The sequence below is a fragment of the Lissotriton helveticus genome, chromosome 1_2 (genome assembly GCF_964261635.1).
Source record: "Lissotriton helveticus chromosome 1_2, aLisHel1.1, whole genome shotgun sequence".
NCBI lineage: Eukaryota > Metazoa > Chordata > Amphibia > Caudata > Salamandridae > Lissotriton > Lissotriton helveticus.
Window position 1 is genome coordinate 102,730,531 of NC_136058.1, and position 25,636 is coordinate 102,756,166.

Consider the following 25,636-nt stretch of genomic DNA (forward strand, 5'->3'; position numbering starts at 1 on the left):
GCAGCTCGTCCGAAGGGGCTACTCCCTCCCCTTCGAGTCCACTCCTCCAGCCATGCCACCGCAGAACCACCGTGTGTCGGGGGACCACTTGACACTTCTGCAGGAGGAAGTTACGGCCCTCTTGGCCAAGGGGGCCATCGAGCGCGTTCCTGGGCCAGAAGTAGGGTGTGGTTGCTACTCCCACTACTTTCTGGTGCCCAAGAAGGACAAAGGAGGCCTCCGTCCTATCTTGGACCTAAGTGACGTCAACGGCTTCCTCCGGAAGGAGAAGTTCAAGATGTTGACTTTGGCTCAGGTCTTGGCTGCTCTAGACCCACAAGACTGGATGGTAGCGTTGGACTTGCAGGATGCGTATTTTCACATCCCCGTCCTGCCGGCCCACCGGCGTTACCTGCGGTTCACGGTAGGCCAGGAGCACTTTCAGTTTATCGTGCTCCCATTCGGCCTTACCAGCGCCCCACGGGTGTTCACGAAAGTGATGGCGGTGGTCGCAGCTCATCTGCGCCGGTTAGGGGTTTCAGTCTTCCCCTACCTCGACGACTGGTTGTTGAAGGCGGGCTCGCCCCAAGCAGTCGTCCACCACCTTCAGATGACGGCAGACCTCCTGCACGAGCTGGGGTTTTCCATCAATGTGCCGAAATCACACCTGTGTCCCTCTCAAAAGCTCCTTTTCATCGGAGCGGTTCTCGACTCGGCGCAGTTTCGGGTTTATCCTCCGGAACGGCGGGTTCGGGATATTCAGGCTCTGATTCCCATCTTTCAGCCGTTATCCCGGGTTTCGGTCAGGTTGACGCTACGGCTTCTGGGGCTGATGGCCTCCTGCATCCTACTGGTGCATCACGCCAGGTGGCGGATGCGGGCTCTGCAGTGGGACCTGAAGTTTCAGTGGGCCCAGCATCAGGGCAACCTATCCGACCATGTCCTGATCTCGGAGGGCACTGCGAGACAGTTGCAGTGGTGGCTTACGGACCGCGATTGGGTCAGAGGCAGATCCCTCTCCCTTCCCCAACCGGAGCACGTGGTTGTGACGGACGCGTCCCTCCAGGGCTGGGGTAGCCACTTGAGAGAGGCGGAGATCAGAGGCATCTGGTCTCCGGCGGAGTCCCAGCTCCATATCAACCTGTTGGAGCTGCGGGCGATTCGCCTAGCACTGAAGGCATTCCTCCCCTTTGTCAACGGGAGTGTAGTGCAGGTGTTCACGGACAACACCACCGCCATGTGGTATTGCAACAAACAAGGCGGGGTGGGGTCGTGGACCCTTTGCCAGGAGGCTCTGCGCCTCTGGCAATGGCTGGAACGTCAGGGTGTGACTCTGACGGTTCAACACCTGGCAGGTTCTCTGAACGCCAGGGCGGACGAACTCAGCCGTCGGTGCTCGGTGGATCACGAATGGCATCTGAACTCGGACGTGGCGAGCGGCCTCTTTCAGCAATGGGGAGAGCCGTGGTTAGATCTATTCGCCACAGAAGAGAACGCGCACTGTCATCAGTTCTGCGCGTTGGAGTTTCCAAGACGGCACTCGCTCGGCGACGCCTTTCGGCGCGAGTGGAGCTGCGGTCTGTTGTACGCCTTTCCGCCTATACCACTTCTGCCCAGAGTGCTGAAGAAGATCAGGCGCGACCGGGCCCAAGTTATCCTTGTGGCTCCGGACTGGGCTCGAAGATACTGGTATCCCGAGCTACTCAGCATGTCAGTCGGTCCCTCGTTCCGCCTGCCCCTTCAGGAGGACCTTCTGTCGCAGCAGCAGGGGACGGTCCTCCACCCGAACCTGTCCAGCCTCCACCTCCATGCGTGGAGATTGAGCGGCGGCAGTTGAGGCCATTCGACTTGCCTCCTGAAGTCTGTGATGTGATTCTGGCAGCCAGGCGTCCCTCCACGAAGTCGGTATACGCCTGCCAGTGGAACAGATTTGTGGCATGGTGCACAGCAAAGGCTGTGGATCCCCTTTCTGCCCCTCTTTCCGAGGTTCTCCTCTTCCTTCTTTCTCTTGCCCAGCAGGGCTCTGCTCTGGGCACTATCAAGGGCTACCTTTCTGCCCTTTCCGCCTTCTTAAGGCTTCCTGATCAGCCATCTTTATTCAAGTCCCCTATTGTACTGAGGTTCTTGAAAGGCATCACGCACATGTATCCACCAGTTCCGTTCGTGATGCCTCAGTGGGACTTGAATCTGGTTCTGACATTCTTGATGTGTGCTCCCTTTGAGCCGCTTCATTCCTGTCCTCTCCGTCTTCTCACTCTTAAGACGGCCTTCCTGGTTGCCATCACCTCTGCCAGGAGAGTGAGTGAGCTCCAGGCTCTTTCTGTCAAACCTCCTTTCATGTCCGTCCATCCTGACAAGGTGGTTCTTAGGACTAGGCCTTCTTTCCTGCCCAAAGTAGTTTCTGCTTTTCACATCGGGCAGTCCATCACCTTACCCTCCTTCTTCCCGCCTCCGCATCCTTCAAAAGATGAAGAGCGGCTCCATCGTCTGGACCCAAAACGTGCGCTTTCATTTTATATGGATCGCACACGCCAGTTCCGGGTGGATGACCAACTGTTTGTTGGCTACGTGGGTGAGAAGAAGGGAAGGGCGGTACAGAAACGCACCATCTCTCGGTGGGTCGTCCTGTGCATCAAAGCATGCTACTCTTTGGCTCGGAAGGAGCCTCCTGTTGGGCTGAGGGCCCATTCCACTCGGGCTACGGCGGCTACTACTGCCCTGGGCCGGGGAGTCCCTTTGCAGGACATTTGCCAGGCGGCTACGTGGGCCTCGCTGCACACCTTTGCGAGGCACTACTGCCTGGAGAGTCAAGTCCGGAGGGATGGCTTCTTTGGCCGTTCGGTCCTCCAGGACTTTCTGGTGTAGGTTGTATTGGTTCGCAGACCCACCACCGGGGTTGGTATTGCTGGGGTATCTATTCTAAGGTAAGGAATCTAATACTAACCTGTTTCTTTCAGATGAACAAGTTACTTACCTTCGGTAACGATATATCTGTAAGAAACAGTAGTTAGTATTAGATTCCTTACCGCCCCACCCATCCTCCCCGTTCTGCGAACTGATACCTAGGGTTAAGGACATCCCTTTCAGGGCCCTAGTTTCAAATGGCACCAGTGTTGGTTCTCACATGGCTCTGCGTGTTCTGGCGCGGAAAAGCTGTGTGCAAAGAACTGACGTCAGCGCGCGGAGGCGGCGTCTATATACTCCAGCGACGTCATCACGACGCCGACGACGGACGCGGAGCCGCAGGGGACGCCTGCAGACGACGCCTACCGACGCGCAGGGGTACTGCTACGCAAAAGTTTCCGGATCCAGACTGACGCCTGGGGATATTCTAAGGTAAGGAATCTAATACTAACTACTGTTTCTTACAGATATATCGTTACCGAAGGTAAGTAACTTGTTCGTTATTACTCTTGTTGATTTGAATGCATTGGCTAGGCACACTGAAGAAAGGAACTGTCCTCATTGACCCACCTCGCCCCGAAGACCCTAAAGAGTTTCCCCATAACCGCTGAAATCCCACTCCTGAGGAGATATTCAGATACAGTGGTGGGAGGCACCTCCATGTAGATAATGTCCTGTAATGTAAACTGACTTGGGGACAAAATCAAGAGAGAGGTGGTATTGCTAAATCTTAGACACCAGGCGCCAGATGTGGTCCTCCTGCAAGAGACTCCTATGATGGGAAACAACTACAGAGAACTAGATAGATGGGGCTACAAGATGGTGGCACACACCAGGTACATATCAGGCTCTAGGGCGGTTGGTATCCTACTGAAACGAACACTCCTGCTCACAATTCAAAGGTCCTGGACAGAACCGCTGTGGAGATTTGTGGCAATATTGGGGTCATGGGAGGATCTATAGCTCAATATGTGCTTGGTGTATGTCTCACCGCGCTTAAATGCCTCCGCATTCCCATACCTGAGCAATCTGTTGCTCCAGTTGCCAGAGGGAATGCTCCTTATGGGAGGGGACTTCAACCTAACATTGAACGAGAGTCAGGACCGTTGGCCCTCCAGGAACGTAGGAACAGCCGAGACCCCACTGTCTGACTTCATTACAGCCCTCGGGACCAACCATATTCCACTTAGGCACACACAGGAGCCTCTCATTCTTAGACAACCTCCTTACACACTATCAACAGGTACCATTCTTCTCCAAGTTTCGCTACCTGTCGAGGGAAATATTAGAAAAGTTAACCAATATGGGCCGTGCTTTGCTCACTTCCCAGGCCCGAAAGTGGATCTGATTCAACTAATCTGTGGTAGATGAAACAACCTATGGTCCGGGAGGGGGTACAAAGTGAGACGGAAAACTATTTTACTGACAACCGAGCCTAAGTTGACACAGCGCAAACCCTCTGGGAAGCCACCAAAACTGTGGTCAGTGGCGAGCTATATCCCTCCTTTCAAACTACATGAAGGACAAAAAGGGCTATGCTGGAAGAACTAGAGCAAGATGTTCTATCCTAGGAGAACCTCCTTGTGATGACCGACGGGCTGGAGGCGAGACACGCCCTTGCCCTGAAGCAGAGAGAATACAGATACCAGGTGACTGATGCTGCTACAGCTTTTCCCATACCACCCAGCACCGGCTTTATGAGGTGGGGAATAAAGTAGGCAAATTGCTGGCGTGGCACGACAAAACAGAACAATTCAAGCAAAGGGCTCTAGAAGTCAAAACGAACAAGGGAGAATTAGTTAGGGAGCAAACTCACGTAGCTGAACCATTTGCAGACTACTATGCATAACTATACTCCCCAGCTCTGCAGACGATGGCTGAGGACATCAAAGAGTTTCTACAAGACATCAGGCTACCATGCCTCTCAGGTTCAGACCGGGAATTCTTGGAATCTGATATATGAGGGCTGCAGGGAGCTGCGCTACGGTAAGGCCCTGGGCCCAAACAGAATCTCAATCTAATTGTATAAAATGATGGCCTCCAAGCTGGCTCCTCATCTCTTAAACATGTATAAAGAAAGTTATCAGCGGAGGGTTCTGCCTCGAGACCAGAGACTTGCCATAATAATGGTCATTCATAAAGAAGGGAAAACCCCTGAGGACCGCGCCTAACACAGGCCCATTTCGCTCTTAAACTCAGTTATGAAAACTGTAGCTAGATTCTAGCCTTGCAATTGATCGCAGTGATCCAGTCCTTGATCTACTTAAATCAATCCAGATTTATGCCTCACTGAGCATAACCCTCAATCTCAGATGCCTCCATGGGTTACTAGGACAACTTGCAAGAACGGGCCTTACTCCTGTCGGTAGACATCAAAATGGCCTTCAATACAGTAGAAAGTAATTTTATCTTCGAAGTATTCGCCAGACAAGGCTTTGGACCCAAATTCGGAGCCTCTCGCATAGGTCAGAGTTAGCAGTGGGGAAACCAGGAAGTTTAAGCTCCTGAGAGACACCAGGCAGGTCTGTCCTCTTTCCCCGCTGATCTCTGCCTTGGCATTAGAGCCATTGACAGCATGGAGCCAACAGGATCCGCTGGTCCAAGGTCTGCGATGAGAGAACCGAGTGTCTCTGTGTGCAGACGACGTGCTGCTCTATGTAACAGACTCGGACCTAACCCTAAACAGACTAATGCAGATCATAGCGATCTTCAGTAATTACTCTGGTTACACCACAAATTAGCACAAAAGGACCCAATACCATGAATACCCCTAGACTGCCCGGTGAGGGTCACAACTGTGGGTTTCCTATATTTGGGAATCTCTATCACACCAGACGATGACCTCTTTTTTCCAGCATAATTTTGCCCCCTACTGGAAAGGCTCCGACGAGACGTGTGGCATTGGAGATCGCTTCCGCTCTCACTGCTAGGGAGAGTGGCGCTATTCAAAATGATGTTATTGCCCCACTTCCTATATGCCCTTCAAAACATCCTGCATGTAGTACCTAACTCTTACTTCAAGGCCATTGAGAGAGAAATCTGAACATTGCTGTGGCATGGTGGCCCGTGCACTTTCCACTATCTAAGCTCACAAAGGGGTGGTATGATGGAGGCATCACGCTACCAGATGTCCACAAATACTACTGGGCGACACAACTGACTACCATTATCAGCTGGGTCCACCTCATGCTGGAGGAGTCAGTGTTCCGATTGGACAGACTAGAGCTGCGCCCCTGCGGATACCTGCATGCTCCTTATGGAAAGGCAAAACATGGCAACAAATCGGGGTCCGTGCAGACAGTATGGCACCTATGGTGAACAGCCCTGCCCAAGTGAAGATGGAAGAACGTGATTACACAAGTCACCCCACTGTGGGATGCCGAAATTCTGGGTACCCTGTGGAACCTGCCAGGATTTGATACATGGAACCTCATAGGGATTTCTAGAATGGGTGAAGTGTAGTCAGAGGGACTTGTTATCCCCTGGCCCGACCTGCAACAGGAATACCAAGTGGCTTCCATAGAGATATACCGATACATCCAACTTAGGCAAGCACTCAGGAGATACTCACAGGGCCGACCTTCCGGAATCCTCCCCGTTAGAGGATAGGCTTCTAGAAGAACACATGCCCAGAAAGGCCATGAAACTGACCTATAAAAAATGTATAAATCACATGCCAGATGTCATGGGGAGGGTCAGAGAGTTAGAGGACAGTGAATGGGAGGAAGCCCTAGTGTCCCCTAGAAAAGTTGCCATACATACGGGATTCAGGTTGGGCCATTTGAAAATTCTACATCGCTCATAGTATGCCTGCATGGCAATGGTTAAGATGGGGAGGGTTAGGGGCGCTCACTGCATACTCTGGTGTGAACAGACTGGTACCTTCTTACATATCCTATGGAAATACCCAGCATTACAAAAGTTCTGAACTGATGTCGTAAATTGCATGAAAGAGGTGAGGGGAGGGTGTGTAACCATCACCGCTAAATGGTGTGTGCTGGATATTTAGGGGGATACAGCTGATGGCCAACCACAATGAACCTGGATGATGTTGGGCCTGGCAGTGGTGAAACATAACATAATGAAAGCATGGGGAGCCGAGCAACCCCCAGAGCTGAGGGCCTGGAAATTTTACATGGGCTAGTATATGAAGCAGAAACGTTTACCTATTAAGCAAGGGGTTGTCCCCAGAAGTGGGGTAAACTGTAGAAAGACTTGAACTCCTATAGAGGCTACATCGGTGGTGACCTAGTTCTGCCCCATACACCGAGAACATATCCCGCGACTGACAGGACAATACTTACTGCTGAAGAAGGAGTATAAAGAGGATGAGGGAGGGGTTGTGATGGTGATGATAGTGCCATGTTTTAAATCTGATGCTATGTGCAAAGTGTTAGTACAAACAAAATAACATTAACATGTAAGTGATCTTGATCCAGTCATACCTGTCTTTCAGACATGTGCCTAATGCGTATCTGACTCCACCCTACCTGCCTTTAGGAATGCACAAACCGATGAGGTCACTGATTATACCCAGCTATACCAGCCCTTTAGGGGTACATACCCACACTGTCACCGCATTATCAGCCTTTCAAAGGCACATAACATGATTGACTGTATCAGAACTACCTGCCTTTTGAGGCACACTTTGGATGTCAAACTTACTGTCACCATGTCCATTCCATCCAGAAGTATATACCTAGCATCAGACAGGCTCTACCTAAACCCTAATACCTTATAAGGCACACACCTAGAATATGTCTGTAATTATGCCCCAACGCTGTCTGCCTTTTAGAGGTCCAAGTCTGGGATGCTGATCCCTCACAGCCTTTCTGAGGTACATGTGATCTTACCTGCATTTCAGAGTCATACACTTGAGATGGGACTGACTCTACCCGGTCGTCTTTGCGTTGACTTTCTTGGTCCTTCCATAAAGTCAGAAGCCTGTGATATCACTGTCACTGCCAAGCCCTAACAGCTTTTCAAACGCACTGGAATAACGTGATTTACACTTCTCCCGCCCTGCTTACCTTATAAATAACTCTGCAGGAGCTGTGGCTTACTCTGTCAAGCTCTATGGACCTTTCAGAGGCACAATCCTGAAATGGTAATTGATGTATGGTTTCTGTGACTTGCTATAATAGAAACTTCTTGAAGGCGATCTCAGAGTGCAATGGCCTTGTAAAGTCTGAGATTTCATTTCATAATTTGCAGTGGGGAAGAGATCAGGAGACATGTTTGCTTTGACAGATGGGAACAATTGGTCAACAGACGAAGCAGAATCTGCTGCGGCCTTGCTCTGTCGTCCCGGGTTCTAAGGATGGCCCGTGGGTGGCTGGAGTCTTTTGAGGCTGGTCGCAAAAGTCATCCGAGATCATTTTTCCAAGTAAAACCTTTTCTGAAGATTTTCCTAAATTGTAGTTTGTTTAGACATTGAGGGAGTGCTTGAGATGGCTAGATCAAACTGCTACAAGAGGCCATCTTCATCTTGCCTAGAAGTAGAGTCCGCCAAAAGCTCATAATAAAATGCTCACATTTTGCCTATACTGGATTCCCAGGTGCATATATCACAAACTTAGTGATATGGAAACCTGTGCTGACCACAGGAAGGTTTATATTAAACTTTGTATTAGGAATGTGTGTGCTTTACTATGTATGTTTACTGTTCTTTGGTTTATTTTATTTTTGTGAACAAACTCTTTTTTTTTCCCGCCAGCATTTAGTATTCTTCTTCACCCCTTCCTTGTAGTCCAAGGTGGGATTTATCAACCTTTCGGTTTCATTTGAGATAGGAGGTCATCAACATCTTCAGGTTGACTACAGTTGTGCATTTTGTTCCTCCACATTAATTTTTAGTAGAGCTAGGAACTTCATTTGAACTTGTGCTCCATGTGATCCTAGTTCAGGCATTCTAGAGCCCAGTTCCCACTGCCTCTGCGCAGTTCTTCCCCCAATGTCTGATCGAATTTGATATGGATTGGCCCGATGTAGAAGAGTAGATCGAGATAAGCACCTTCCTAAAATTAATTCCTTAACACTATAGGTCTGGAAATTAACAAGTATTTTCCTAGGTGCTTTCCTGTCTGGATGTAACCTAAAGGGGTCCCTGTATCTCTGCCTCCAGATCTATATCAGGCCGATCTTTTAAGATTCCATCCCTTAATAACTTGCATACAAATCCTTTGATATCCTCCATCTCTTCCCCTTCAGGGATCTTCAGAATTCTGAGATTATTCCTGCGGGCTTGCATCTCTAATCTTTCCATATCCATCATCAGGGACCGATTCTGAGTCTTTAAGGCATCAATATCCTTAGAGTTTCCTTGAACGGATTCTGACAGTGTGGTAACTTTCAACTCGAGTGATCCTGTCCACACACAAATATCGTCCAGTCTAGACTCCAGGAGATCGAACCTATCATGAATACTTTTTTGGTTATTCTTGGAAATTTAAAACTTAGTCATAAGGTCCCCCCTTAATGACTGCAATAAAGAACCCAACCTATCCCCATCTCCATCAGGACAACCTGACTGCATTTCGCTTCCCCGGACCTGAACCTGCGACTGGGCCTGGACTAGAGCCTGAGATTGGCATTGAATACTGCTGTCTACTTTAACATGTGGAGGCAAAGGATCCGGAAAGTCCGGTGTCCCTAGAGAGACCTATGGGGCTTGTGGAAGGGAGAGGTGATTAGTACTGCTGGCAACTGATGGACCCGCACATGAGACAACAATAGGGTCTCCATTTAGGCTCTCCGCATTTCCTAAGTTCGGCACACTCTCTAAGGGTGCATAGCGGTTTTCTAGCACTAAGGGGGGGCCCTAGGCTCCTTCACTGATATGGCCGTATCTGGGGTGCCCTCCAAGCTTACAACCTGCTCCATAATTTTAAAGAAGGTCTTAAGTGATGGAGTATTCTTTTGGGGATGCTGAACCACCTTAGGGCCTTTTACCTTTTTAATGCCTCCTGCTTTTTTTTCCTTTTATAAGGAGTTAGCGGTGTTGGTCCCTCTCTCTCTACAGAGTCCAGTACACCCTTCGACCTCAGTTCTTGTTGCGACCTTAATTGATATCTATTCCTACTTTTCAGAGGTGAAGTTGACAGCTCTCCCTGTCCCCCTGTAGGATTTCTTTTACCACTATAATTTAGAAAGATGGTGGCCTGTAAAGAGGGGTTTCCTACCTGCTGTGCAGCTGCCCCCCCCACACAAGGGGTTAACCAATTGAGCCTCGACAGAATCCAGATCCATGCAGTCCCGCTGCCGCTCCTTCCCTCCTTGGAAACTCCTTACCAGGATTAGCTGTGGAGAATTAGGGTACTGATGGAGGTAATCGCTACAAACTGGCCCTCGAAACTGAGTTCATGCTAGAGCAGCCCGCGCCCGGCACCAGAGACTCTTCCAACGTCCTCCAGGCCGCCGTGATGGTATGGAGCCTGCTTCGTGGAGCACGTCCTCGACCTCTGCTTCACCGCTCATCCGCTGCCTCCGCGGTCCTAGCGCCGTAGAGCGCTACTGCCGCCGCTTTGCTGTACAGGTTTTTTCGGGAGCCGAGAACGGAAAAGGAGTCAGTTAATCCTATCTGTCACGAAACTAGAGGTACGAAACATCATCCTCTCACCAAGTGGGAAAATCCACAGTTTCACTCTCTCAAGCCGCCATATACACTTATGCCGCTACACCGCCTCTCCAAGCCCCTGCGACCGGCGTCAGCCTGCCGCCGCCATGTTCCTCTGTTCGTCCCTACTTCTCTTCATTCTTTGGTTTATAAGTGTCTTCTGTATGAAGCCCTTGAAAAATAGGTCCAAGGTAAAAACAGAGCTCTCTTGCAGATTTTTTTGTTCATTTTTTTGCTATAATATACTGAACCCCACTACGCAATCTGGACAAACAGCGCTTAGAGACCCCGGTGGTTATAACGCGCTATACAAATTAAATAAATAAATAAATAATGGTGTCAAAACGTTATCCATTGTTAACTAACCTGTCCCATTAGTCCTATCCATAACTGTCTGACATCAGAGGTGACCTCCTTGTATTAGTAGTTTTGCATATGTTGGAGCTCGTCATGAAGTCTTTATTTTCTTCCTTTGTATTTGGCTAATTATCTACAGGAGTTAGGCAGTGAAAATGAATCCTTGGAGATCAAGGACTACTTTATGCAATACAGTTCCAGTAGACTTATTTAATAAGAAGAACACAAGGAGATTATTAAATGGGGTCTCAGATAATGGGGCAGTCAGATCTAGGGAAGAAAGAAAAAAGCATGGTTTTAATAAATTAGATTTTTTGCAGTCATGTGCCATAGAAGTGCTGATTTTGGGATCTCTTCTTTACGCAATACCCTAGCTCAGCCACAAGTTTGCTGTTTTCCCCACATAGATCCATCTAACATACATGCCAACATTTTACAACTGGAAGGTGTAGGAGATTTTGGAAAAAAAATGTGGGGATGTATTTTCCCTATTGACATATTGAAGCAATGGCAATTTTAGGTGGGAGATAGCTGAAGTAAAGCCATTTTTGGCTTTGAAAATTTGGAGTCACTGTCTCCCATCTGAATCGGGTCTGTTGAAATGAATGATACTAGGTCAAACTCTGCCAGGCATGCACAACAGACAAAGCAGCCATCTATCCGACCATCTGGAAAGCACTAGGCTTCACTATACAAATGCCAGAACATCACAACGCATCCCTCTGCTGACACAGAGAGTAAGTTATTTTGAATGATACAATCTCTGCATCACTTACCTATATTAACATGCTAATCACCAATGTGCAGCCTCCACAGTGCTTTTATCACAACCCTTAAATTGTTCTTGGAATGTGTAGCGCTTTGCGTAATGAAAGCTTGTATAGTCACAAATGAGCACTGGACTGTGTATGTCAGGATAACAAAGATGTATTCCCATGGATTCTTTTGATTGGGGTGCAATCCTGGAGCTAATTCCCTTGTTCAGTCAAGCTTATTGCATGACCTTTGCATGTGACAGACTTTTAATGTGCAAAAAATATGTCTTCAGCTAACTGTGACCACACTTCTAGAATGTTTGTCTGGTTTTTTTCAGAGCGCAAAGGTTCATGGTCGGAGAGGAGGAATTCCAGTATTGTTGGAAGACGTTCACTTGAGAGAACCACTAGTGGAGATGATGCCTGTAACCTGAGTGGCTTCAGACCAGCCACACTGACTGTCACAAACTTCTTCAAACAGGTACCCTGCGTACATTATCCTATACTAACAGTAATATTAATTATAATACTAGAGATGATGAGACCAATTGTAAGAACCGTTTCACTCCATTTCTCTGTCTGATGAAATGGGGCAATGCCAGTTGTTAAAGGCCCTGGAACAAAATTCTTAAATACTGATGGACAGGGCCTTATCCAACCGATATAGCCCAAGACAACATTTCACCCACAAAGGGTAGAATTCTTAAATTAAAAAGGGAGAAACAGAAAGAGAAACATTAGAATCTTGAAACAGAAACATGACACCAGTCATTATTAGCTCTGTGCGCCATCATTGTCTTCATTGGAGCTCTCACTGCTGTCTTGAAGGTGTTTGTGTTTAGTAAGCATCTCTGTGAAATCATCTCTTTCTGGACGTGCTCACCCTCTAGAATTGTAATTTCATTTGCTCCACATGTCATGGTCGTTGTTCTCCTTTAAACTCCATCTCAACGTTCCAATGTTCTAATAGATTATTTAGCCTGTTGCACAGAATTAATATGACTGTTAAAGGCTCCGTTTCCAAGTTATGGGCCTGAGCTGCAGAATGCTATTAGAATATTCCCTTCACAGTGTACTAAAATAAGCCGGGAGAAACGAGCATTGGAATGGTGGAGCAGAAAATCTCCCAGCATGTCAGTGTTTTAATTCGTCTTACCTCAGTCTTTTATAGGCCCTGACTTCAAATTTATATTTACCAAATTATTTGCTAGCCAATGCGTATCCTTCAAAAACATATGGGTTTCTGTGAATTGCATGCCTTAGATCTAATAAAGAACATTTTTGTCAAAGAAACTTTCTCTTCACCATAAGTATTGACTGCGCTACAGCAGAAAATACATTGATACATTTGGTATATGATAGGACCTGTGTTCTGGATATCTGAACATCCAGGTAAAATTTCATGTTCTACCATTCAAAGAGTTTGTCCACTTTTACATTATTTTGAGTGAGAACCAGGCTCCAGTGGACAACAGAGGTATGTGAAGGACGGGAAGAAGTGGCAGATTTAGAGTTGAGTGGTGACTGAAAATCCAATGAATTTTGGATGAGAATGCACAAGATTTCAATTAGTAAATTCAACTATCATCAGGATTTTTTAAAATGAATTCATATTAGGTCTCAAGCAACATTACCATCTAATATCTAGATGTGCACCTGACCAATACGATGACATAAATTTGTCTAGTGGATTCTCCTTTGGATATATCAATTTCTACAGAATTTGGAAGGGTTTTCTATTGCCACTCACATAGGGTACAAATGGCTTTACTTAGAGTTGTATGGTAACAGGAAATCCTCAGAACTTTGAAGGAATTGTTAAATCCAGAGAAGAATGGATCGTTAAGATTTCCATCTGCATAGTGATAATTTGTTGGTGGACATTTTCTTGTGTTCTCCTCCAGACTAGTATTTCCTCCAGCTGTCCCATTACCGTCTAACTCTAAATCTAGCCCTGTGATAGAATTCAGAAGTCAGAACATTAACTGACTTTCTCTGCACTAGACATGTTATTGAATGTTGCTTATACTGGAATCAATAAGGCAAGCAAAGTTAAGATAGGTTTCTCTTTGACTTCTCTTCTTTGGATTCTTCTTGTATAGCTTTAAGTGACTAACTTGAGAGTCTCTTTGTCTTCCCCTGCAAATAAATCAATAAGCTACTATTAGCTCATTATAGATTACCCTTGTATGTCCTGAACACCACCCTCTACATGCCATTTTGCTTGTCATGTTCATCTCAGCCTTTTATTTTGGTTAGTGGTATTTCCCCTTTTTAATTTGTTCTTGAAAGGGTAAGTTCACATTTAGTGATATCTTCCCGTCACAGGCCGTAAGACTTCTGATTTCAGGCCATCATATCATGGCTAAACCAACTGACATTACATATTGTGGGGTAGCATTGTGTGCTGTGGTATTAGAAAATCAGACATTTGGTAAAGGTATTTTTTTTAAAATTATTATTTGTATTTGCATTTCCAACACAGAACATAATAAGCATGTCACATTGAATTGTCCACCTCCTTCTACCCTACCTCCACCCGCCACCCACCTCCCTCGGCATAGGACAAAACATATCATCGCTTTGCTATAGAGGAGCCCACCATCCATGTAGAAAAGCAGCTGTATCCAAGTCCATCCCATGTACAGTAGAGCTGCCAGAGTCACTTTCTCCACCCCCTCAGAGCCCCCCATCCAAGCCATAGTAACGTCGCCATTTCCCCCACACTCTAGAGAACTTCTTCGGGCAGCCTCTCGCTTTATAAGTAACTCTTTTAGCGGCCATATATACGTCCATCCCCCTCCTCCACTCCTCTAGCTTCGGGGGGGTTCGAGGCTCCCCATTCCCGTGCCACATGGTAAAGGTATTGTTAATAAAAAAGTAGAATTTAAATTGTGAACATGGTCAAACACTTAAAATGTTTAAAACTGATGTGGGAAATCCCTTGCCACATTTAAACATTTGCAGCTATAATTTTTTTTCCGCAGGTGGTTCTGTTACCTCATCTGTATTTACTCTTGAGTAGACCAGCAACTTTACCACATCCGTTTTAGTAACAGCTGGAATGTTGAAAGATTTCTTCCCTAAATATTATAACTTCTTTTAGAACATTGGAATGTTGAGAGCTCCATGGAAGAAAAAGGAGTAGCTCTGGGCTTACAATGGCTAATGTAAGCCCGGAGCTCCAACGTTACAATGTTTGTCTTAATGTTTCTCCCTTTTTAATTTAGTACATTTTACCCTTAGTGGGTGGAATGTTCTAGCAGCGTTATTGCACTTGTGCCTCGGGCTATAAATGTTGGTAAAGGCCAGAGCCTGTGGCTCGGGCCTATATCTCAGGGTCAAGACCTTTAACAACATGTATAACCCTCTGCAGCAGACTAGAAGACTTTATTATATTTTGTAGACGCTTTCATGATTTTACTGTTTTTTTAAAAAATCATCGTCTTTGTAGTAATGTTAGCAAATTTCCATCAGTAATTTCCACTTTCTAAAAATTGTGTAGGAAGGAGATCGGTTAAGTGATGAAGATTTGTACAAATTCCTTGCGGATATGAGACGACCATCTTCTGTTTTACGGAGATTAAGACCAATTACAGGTATTGTATTTTGGATATTGCTCAGAATTTTTAGTCCTAACGAAAGTGTCTTAACATAACAATAAATAGCCAATTACTTAGCCCTGTCTATGTTCTTTGGATAGTTATCTGAGTACTATAGACTTGTGAAATAAATATTGATTTTCTGTGTGCTTAAAGAAGTAATGTACGTTTGCTCATATAAGACATCAGAATTTAAATATTTTTCTTCAATATTGTTTATTTTGGCACATTTAATTCATAACACCAAATGTCCGAATGCAATCAAAACCTTTCTAATATTGATTAAAGTGGTTTTTCATTACATCATTAATGGGTTCGCCAGATATCTTCTAGCAAGGCAAGAGAGGAGCCTCCCGTAGAAAAAATATTTCACATTTGTCTACCCTATTTTGAAGCATGGCAAATCTTTTCTCTATCTTAGAAATATTCCAGATTGTAAAATGGAAAATTATTTAGCAAGGCTTGTCTGTGCATCTCCAAGCTTGAAATAGAGTCAAGTTAGGGGCCCTGAGTATTTTATTCTGTAACACCTAGTAGGATTACCAAGACAATTGAATGCCTGTTACCTGCTTACTACAGACCTATCTCTTGGGACCACCAAGTATGTAATAAGGTCCTGTCTCTGAATTACCCCTCCAACTTTTATTTTCTGGCATATATGACAATCATCCTAGAAAGGCATTAAACCTTTAAGCCATAACATTTATGTTATAATTCTTTAATTGAGACGATTTCAAGGATTTGATGGTTCGCTTCTGGACGTTGGCCCTCAAAGATTTGGATATTTCTCAGGCAAGAGTATTAGCCCATTTAACATACATATTTGGGAGGGGAAAGAGGTGCCTCAGACCAAAGGTTTACCCAACTTCAAAATTACCTTTTGTGAAGGGCACATAACAAAAATATGTTAGACACATATGAGGTGCCTTGACTTCATTCAAATGCAGATGGGTGGACCTTAAGTAATCATCTTATATAGGTTGGATGGTGAAATGCCTTTGTTTTACCTGTTCGTCAACACCTGGAAGAACATAGTGGTGAGAGATTGGAATAAACGCAAAATAACCCCCAGACCGTAGGAGAAAATCTGCATGGTGTGGGGGGGACATTTTCTTGTTTGTTAAAAACAAACCTCCGCTTCAAGAGTTTGTTTTTGAAAAGCAAAAAATCTTTTGCAAAGTTTGATGGCCTCCATGACGATGGTTCTTGCCAATGTAGAGAGATATCTGTGGGGCCGGTGGACATCTATAAATGGGGAGGTCAGAGGTCCCTTGGGTTAGTGGAGGTAATGTCCTCTGCCATCCCGACAGAGTTAACGTTGTCTGCCAAGCTCTAACTTGCCCCCTAGTGTTTTTAGTGGAAGTACTGGAATTTGTTTTTCTTACCTATAAATAATACATTTTGCTCGACAGAAACTTGTGGGAGATCATTTACATGGAGTTGGATTAAGTTCATATACTCCAGTGGTCAAAGCTTTAGGTATAACCAAACAACAAGAGAGCAAGGGAATATAAAGGGAGTCACTCTTGATCCCCTGAGTATCGAATGAACAAAAAAGCAACAAAAGAATGAATCCTAAACGGGAGAGGAGCTGGCAGGAGTCACTCCTGTTTGTTAAAAAAACCGAACCTCACTCACCAACCAGAGAGGCTGAATGCCCCGGTGGTGTGCTACAACGCCTGTTTACAGCAGAGCTGTTTTTTTGTTTTTTGTGGGAGTGCAAAACGTGGTGGTGCAAAAGTTAAAATTGCCTTTATACCACTTTAAATCCAATAAGGTTTGAGATTTTTTGAAATTAGAGGAAGTTTGACATTTTACTAGCAAAATCTGGGACCAATATATGAGTGTCCTTTTTCAGTATTTGGCTCTCCAGAAGGAAGGTCAGTATTTGTGTTCTATGTTCTCATAATAGTTAATCTTCCCATATCTCTTGCTTAAATAATGAAGGTAGATGGAAAGAGCTGCTTATATAGATGGGACGGTTGATTTCAATCCAACCTTTGAAGCCTTATCAATAAACGGAATAGTAGTCACATCGCCAAAGCCATTTCTCAACCTAATGAACCTGTATTAAGGAGAACTATTAGTAGAAAAATGTTGTTTCCAGGCATTTCTAGACACCAACTAAACGTGCAGTGCTCAGAGTATCCCTACCACCATTTATTAGGCTCTGAGATAAATTCAAATGGTATATTCACTAAACTCAGTAAAGTAGCCCCTAGACCCACCATGTAATCATGTGAACTACAGATAAGCAAAGAAGAATGGGCATTACTCTTAAACTGGACAACCGACAAACCTCATTTAGGTAAATGAATAAAAGCTTTGTAGGACACCCATTAATGTGCCTCATAAGAAAGTAGCTATTTTCCTGCACACCCAAAGTCAGGTTAATGTAATCGTCTACCTACCTTTATAGCATAACTAATCTTTCCAAATGTAATAACATTGAATATTTGACCTCTTATACAGGTGGGGAAATAGGATTGATTCAGGATGTTGCTAAATGTCCACATTCAGGGCTGCTCCTTCTCAACTTTTACTTAATTTTTCTTGCATTTCTCATCCTCTTATCCTTATGAGACCACCTTTACCTTGAATTTTAGTTAGGGTGATGCACATTGCATTCGGAATTCTGTATCACTGAATCACTCAATTGCATTTTTTGTGAGCCTGTCCCTGTCTGATACACATCTCCGTTATGCTTAACATCAAGGACTAAAGGCACTGTGTTGTTCAGCAGTCTCACCAAAAAACAAAATCCATACACTTTGGTATCTCAAATGGCAATTCCAATGTGTAGTAGTCTGGTCTTACAAGTCTTCTCCAGTGTTGCCACAGAAAGTTACAAAACTTATATCAAACTAACATCCGATTATGCAATTTGTAAACTAACAGTTCCCCGAAAATATTTCCCAATCTTCTTCCTACATCCCACTAACTGACCTAGCCATATTTATCAGCGGTTTTCCATGTGCCCTTGTATAGCTATTCCATTGTGAATAGGTATTCTTTATATTAGCTATGAAGTCAGAGAATTTCCTTGAGGGAATTGTACGGGTAAGGTATCCCAGTCCAAAGCCTTTCCAGATTAGTCTTCTCCCCTATTCTGATCCTATATGTCTCTTATATCCGTTGCAATAATCTATTGGCCTCAGTGGACCTCCCAGATATAGCAATTAGGCACTTGGCCATCAATAATACTAAATCTATACATTTGTGTGCTCCTTGGTCGCTTTAGATCCTGCCATAGTTATTAGTAAAAAGGACACGTCAGTTTGGACCCATCCATATGTAAATCAATCTTGACCCTGCTCCTCATGAGAACAGTCCAGAGATGTGCCAAGCCATGTCCTCCCTGGACCGAAATGAGCATCCTGGGAACAGTTTCGGGATATCACCCCTCAGCAGCCAGGCTAGCTTGAAACAAGTGGCACAGTGAGCACGGGACCCCCACGTCTGTGCATAGCATTCCCACTTAGGGGGACAAAAGCAAAAAGAACAGATGATAGATGGAATGCTGAACAATGAAGACAGACTTGATCCTGTGTTCCGGCTTGGATGGTTGTGAGGCTTCTTGGTCTTTTGGCCTTGTGCCTCTTAATGGTGCCTCATGTCCATTGCCACATGCAATCTCTGCAGTGGAACCTCCATCTTCATTGGACTCTGCATTGGGGGTGCCTCTCAGACGACATCAATGTTTGGGACAAAGTGACCTTTATTGAAGGATACCGACTACTTGTGGCAAAACCGATCTCCCAATCTCATCCAGAGCTCCAGCTTTGTACCAGGGATCAGGAACAACATTCACATATACATCAGGACCGCCCCAAATTTGCTCCAATTTATGAAAGTGTAAAGAACCATACATCACAATGCATAATCCGTTCTCAGCTCAGCTTCTTCTCAGCTTCGCAGACTTTAAGCTTTCTTTTGACCATGTACAGCGCTCCCCCTTTGGCTATCTCACGCTATAGAAATACTATATGCATGCATACAGTGCGACACATCAATCCTCCGGATGTGCCTGCCATCTGGCAGGCTCTCACGGCCTTCTGTCCTTTATCAAGAGTAGCCCTTTGCAAGTTCTTACGAACAAAACAACCACCAGGTGCTACTGCTACACACAAGCCAGTGTGAGGTTATGTCTGCTGTGCCTAGAGGTGTGAGGGTGTGGCATTGGCTGGATCTGCAGGTGATTACTTAGACTGAATGCCAGGGTGGACGAGCTTGAATATACCAAAAAAGATAATGCCTCAGGATAGATAACCAAACAAAAATAGGTAGGAGAGATACTTGGATTACCTCTCCCTAATGATTAATCTTTGGATCAAATCTGACGATTTTGAAGGACTCACTAACCAAAGGTTAGCTCAAAACAAATATCAAATGTTTTCGATCACAAAGTGTATATTTATTATCACTTTTCTTTCTTTCTTCTGTTTATTATTTTGGATAAAGACTCGCACAAGGGTTATATATATATATATATAGATATATATATATATATATATAGATATATATATCTATATATATATAGATATATATATCTATATATATATATATATATATATCTATATATATATATATATATAGATATATATATATATATATATATATTATAAAAATGTACCACAATAGACATGAATAGAAACAAAAGGTATACAGTTGACTTATTGTTTGTCTTAGCCCTATCATTCAAACCGGATGCTCTACCATCAAAAATTCCCCACTGAGCATTCCTTATACGAAAGATCACCCTATCAATCGAGCATTCAAGGTTATCAACTTCTGTCCTTATTTTTTCACAATTGCTCCTGAACTTATTTCTTGTGTTTTTACATTTTTGGAATGTCTTCCATTATATTGTCGACCCGTTTAGCCCATCCACTTGCGGGCCTCTTCAGGACTTGGGCTTCAGAGTAACCACTTTTTCAAAAATAACCTACAACATCAAAAAATACCTTATTTATCTTCCAATATTTACAAGTATATTTCTTGCAAATGCAGTATGTTACTTATGAGCAATACACGTATACATAGGAACCTATATACAAATATTTTATTGAAAACTAAAAACTGAAGTGATGGTCAGACAGCCTAGACCTTAATGTGTCCAAAATTATTCTTATTGCGATGCGCAAGGCGATTGGCATATCAAAACGTGACCTGCATAAAGGCACCGTGCAAACAATTGAAAAGTGCATCCAGTGACACGAAAGAATCGTGTAAAGAAAGACCCGAATCGGAAAACATTCCCTTCAGCATCTAAATCCGATGCGACAAATACAAATACCTATGGTGGTCCATCCAGATTCCCACCAATATTACGTTTCTTTAGAGTAGCCAAATTTTTAAATCACATATTTTCCGTCAAGTAACTAAAGGAAAAGAAAAGATATATACCACCAGGTGCTACTGCTACACCCAAGCCAGTGTGAGGTTATGTGTGCTGTGCCTAGAGGTGTGAGGGTGTGGCTTTGGCTGGATCTGCATACTGCCAATTGCATGACAGGTTCCTTGAATTTTGTGTATTTTATAAAGCGCAAAGCTGCCCCAACGGGGCGTCCCGGCGCTTATAGATCTGGAAACAGAGGGCGCAGAAAAACCGAAAAAGGTGGGTTATAAGCAGAAAAGATGGGTCTTGAGAGACTTTCGAAATGCAGATTCTGTCTGACAGGCACGGAGGGCAATCGGGAGCTTGTTCCATCGCTGAGTAGCACAAACCTCAAATGTTTTCCCTCCTGAACGAGTTCTTTTAAATCTAGGGGTGGCAAGAAGAAGTTGGGAATTGGATCGCAGTGTCCTGGCATTGTGATACTGCCGTAAGGTGCTTTTCAAATGGGCTGATCCTTTACCCTTCGAAGCTCTATAGGCCATTGTCATAGCCTTGAATACGCATCTCTTAGCAATGGGTAACCAATGCAATTTGCGGAGATGTGGGGAAATATGATGTCTGGCAGGGATTCTCTCCACCAGACGAGCAGCAGCATTTTGGACAGTCTGGAGTTTATTACATAGACCTGCCGTGATGCCCAGGTATAACGCATTGGCATAGTCGAGGTGAGAGGTTATCAATGCTTGGACCACAGTCTTACGACAGTCGGCAGGCAGATAATTGATAAGCCTGTTTATTGTCTTGATCTTAGCAAAGCAGGAAGCTGCTACTACTTGTACCTGGGCATTAAAAGTTAGGTGGTTGTCCCAACGAACCCCCAGGTTCCTAACAGAGTCTTTGGGTGTGGGGGCTTGGCTCAGATCTCCAGGCCACCACAGGCTGGAATCCAGAGGAGACGGTGAATTGAAAAACAAGATCTCCGTCTTTCCTGCATTGAGTCTTAGGGAATTAGAATCCATCCATTTAGAGATATCCCTCAGACAGGATTTCAAAGGGTCGAATGCCAGGGTGGATGAGCTCAGCAAATGTCACCTTGCTGACCATAAGTAGTATCTGCACCAAGAGGTAGTTCAAAGTATACTTACTCATTAGGACATACCTTGAGTGGATCTTTTCCCTGCCACTGAGAACACAGATTGTTGAGCCATTCGCTCTCTAGAGGTTTGTGTCTACATTTTCCATGGAAGACTCTTTTCGCTGTCTTAGGGACTCTGATTCCTTTGTGTTTCTGCCTCTGCTTCACCAGGTTCTGATGAAGTTTAGGAAGGACTGGGTCACCTAATCCTGATAATCAAGGTCTGGGCTCAGATCATTCTCCATCTTGCTGAGACTGAGCATCTGACCATCCGCCTCTTGCTACCCACCCTGCTCACCTCTACCCGCTCAAGCCTATCTCTTTGGCAGGATGTGGTCTCCTAGTGGCAGGGTAGAGTTCTGCAGCCAAACATCCACAACCTATATTTCTGTGCATGGAGATCGAGCAGAACCAGCTGAGATTTGATCTGCCTGGGAAAGTGGTGGATGTCACCTTAGCTGCTCACCATCCACCCATTAAGTTGATTTATTAGTCATGTTAATGATAGTTTGTGGCCTGGTGTGAGGGCCGTTCAGTTGATCCACTGCAGGCTAAACTTTCTGAAGTACTTTTTTTCTATCTTTGGCTTACAAGGCCTTGTTGTGGATATCATTAAAAGTTATTTGCCGCCCCTTGACCTTTATTCATTTGTCTGCTCAGCCCTCTCTGTTTAAGTCACCAGTCATGATGCCTTATTTGAAAGGGCTTACTTATCTGTTTCCTCCTACATTTTGTGCTATTCATCAATAGGGCTTTAATGTGGTTCTTACCTTTTTAATACGAGCCCATTAAACCCTATGCACACCAGTTCTTATGCCTCCTTACTCTTAAAACTGTCTTCCTCCTTAAAACTATCTTACTCATGGTGATTATTTCAGCGTGACATGTGAGTGAAATGAAAACACTGGCAGTGCAACCCTCACATACCGTCTTCTTCCGGGCAAAAGCTGGTGCTTTGGACTCTAGTATCCATTCTGCTGAAGGTGGTAAGGCCTTTCCATGTGAGGCAGTCCATCATGCTCCCAGCTTTCTTCTCTCCTCTGCATCCCTCTAAGGAAGAGGAGAAACCTGATGGTTTGGACCCCAAGTGAACCCTTATCTTTTAGATCAATTGGATGAATGGGCACAGGTGGATGACCAGATTTTTATGGGACTTTCTGGTGCTAAGAGGGTAGGTTTGTCCAGAGACTAACCTCGCCCAGCTTGATCGATAATGTGTTATGCCTTGGATAATAGAGTCTCTCGCAGGTCTTTCTACCAGAGCAATGTTCTCCATTATGGCATTGGTGGCATGTTTGTGTGCTGAACTGCTGGAGTACAGCAGTGAGTGTGGATCCTTTGGAATTTTACTAAGCATTCTGTATCATAGGACTCACTTAAGAATCACACAACTAGCCCAGTCCTTAAACTTATCATTAGGTTTAAATATTACACCCAGTCAATAGGTAGCCGATAGTTGCATCCTAATGAAAATTCGTATTCCAGGTTTTAAATAGAACAAAGATTTCTATTTGTATTTCCCCTGGAATTAAGTTTGAAGCTCATGTTTGTCATAATGTTGAAGTCACTGTCTATACTCTGTGTTATGTGTTCTGATTGACATTTCCAGGAGCAGTGGTTATTCCGTTTGTCTTGGATGGTCGTTAAAATTTGTGACATTCATTCCCCTTTAGGCTAGAAATAACGTTTTTAGTGAATATATGCCACACATCACCTATTTCTTCCTGATATAGGTTTAGTTATTGATGTATATGAACTTGAAGCTGTTAGTACTCTTTTTGTTCTTTGTTTTGGATTCTATAAATAAGTATTGAAAAAAGCATTTGATTGAAACAGTTTAGCATATTGGCTTTCTTTACATTGCAGCCTGAATATGGTCTGCTTATGTGTTGACATCTAAAGACTAAACTCTCTTTCTTAACGGAGGGAGTAATACAGATACTGAAAGAGGAAAGAGAGAATGGTAATGTGTGATATAGAATAAGCTGTACAGCAAATCGTTCTATGTGGGAAATAATGTTGCTAGTCACCTTGACATATCATAAAGGAACTTTGCCTCTGTCCATTTTCCTTTAAGTCGCAAAGTCCATGGCGCCTTCTAATGTGGCGCCGCGGCCAGGGCGACTGACGCTGGAATCTGGGGACCACGGTTCGATCCCCGGCTCCGGCGGCAGGTTAGCCCAGCACCATGTGACTCTGGGCAATAGCTCGCTTAATCTTCCCGACGGCCCCCAGCGCCTAGAGACCCTTACGGGTGATTGTGCGCTTTACAAATGTGGACTTTACTTTACTTTAATATCTTAATAGTATACATTGGGGTTACTTTTGGTAATATATTTTTAAGGAAATTGTTTGCTCACGTGCATGCATGTTTGTGTGAGAAGTAGCCTCTAAAGACAAAAGATGATAGATAGCATAGGCAATTCATATCTTGTTTCTTTCATTTAGCCCAGTTGAAGTTGGATATTTCTCCATGCCCTGAGAACCCCAGCTACTGCCTAACTCCTGAGTTACTGCAAGTTAAGGTCTATCCTGATACTAGAGTGAGACCTACGCGGGAGATCTTGGAGTTTCCTGCAAGAGATGTATATGTTCCAAATACGACTTACAGGTAAGATGATACCTACATTTAAATTGGAATTTGCAATTAAGAGATTGTTTTATAGAATATTGAGTCCTCTTGAATATGTATTGTTCTTCATTATTTACAGATGTTTTTAATGCATTGAAAGTAAGACATTTTCATTTGAAAATAAACTCTGGAAAACGCTGACCACCTATTTATTTTTCTACATACTCCTATCTGTAAATGAGAACTTCCTGGAATAACATATTTGAGACACTGCTCATGACTAAGATGCCACTTTCTTACATACTATTTATGTCATAATTGCGCTTTAAGTATTTAACCAGTACTCTAACTAGTCTTCAAATATTGCCAGAAGATGTCCCGTTATAGCACTAGGAAGGCCTCGTGACTATAGCATGATTCCATCACCAAATAAATGTTTTAATATTTTTTGAGTGATGAATATCTCTTGCAAATAGGTTAAAGAAACATGAAACACCCGTGGCGGTTATGGTGTGTTAGGTTTTCTGGATTTCTATGTAACAAAATGTTATGCACAGTTCTACTACAGCATAACCCTCTTGCTTTATTAATAAAAGAAATTACATAGCTAAGAACTGCGAAGAATATTTGTTATGTTGACTTACGTGAATGTGTAAGTGTTTTTACTACCTTTCAGCTGACCAGTCCGGTTTTGAATCTGAATTTCACCACATCTAGTTGGAGGCTTTTTTCATTCTAAGCATCTTTATCAGTGAGCCAAACCTAGACTTGTTGCAGATAGTAGTTACTCATGCTCACAGAGTAATTTACATCACCAGATTTTTAATAGAACGCAAACATATCTAAAAATAATGATATTCACTAAGGGATTGGAAGAGTCGCTCATCAGCATTAACTTTATGCAAGGGTTATCTTTTATACATCCTGTTCACATAGAAACAATTTTCAGAGGATGCTCTGTACAATCTTTCTGTATGATATTTCTATTGTCGTTTCTGTGTCTTTTAAAAGACTACTTAAACACTGGGTGTAACAGCCAGAGTTTCATCCCCAGTGCAGTTTAATGTTAATTCAGCTATTCTCTCCTACCCCTGTTAGGTATGATTTTTCCTGGTGACTGTTTTTTTCAGTGCAGTTAAATCCCTATGGACTTTTTGTTAGGATTGGTAGGTTATGTCCTGTCATGTGTGTTGTGAGTGGATGTCCCAGTTCTGAATTCAGTTTTCTTGTTCTGGGGCGATCCATTTGAGGAATTCATTTAGTTGATAAAAAGTGGCGCTGGAAGCTTTATTAGTTGAGTTTTGGGTACCCCATTCACTGATGTTCGTGGTCTGTTCATTTATACTTTAATTGTTGGACTTCGTGCAACCCGCTGACAT

General features: G+C 44.1%; 1 protein-coding gene across 14 annotated transcripts in view; it reads left to right on the forward strand.

Annotated features, from left to right (window-relative positions):
• DOCK7 (dedicator of cytokinesis 7) overlaps nt 1-25,636 on the forward strand; it is an 870,736-nt gene that overhangs the window by 331,999 nt on the left and 513,101 nt on the right. For all 14 annotated transcript variants that reach the window (XR_013603568.1, XR_013603571.1, XM_078669468.1 and 11 more), the window contains 3 exons: nt 11,949-12,091; nt 15,116-15,209; nt 24,134-24,296. Coding sequence is in view for 12 of the 14 variants with exons in the window: in XM_078669468.1 (XP_078525594.1) it covers nt 11,949-12,091; nt 15,116-15,209; nt 24,134-24,296 (400 nt within the window). In the remaining 2 variants the exon portion in view is untranslated. The remainder of the gene's footprint in view (nt 1-11,948; nt 12,092-15,115; nt 15,210-24,133; nt 24,297-25,636) is intronic.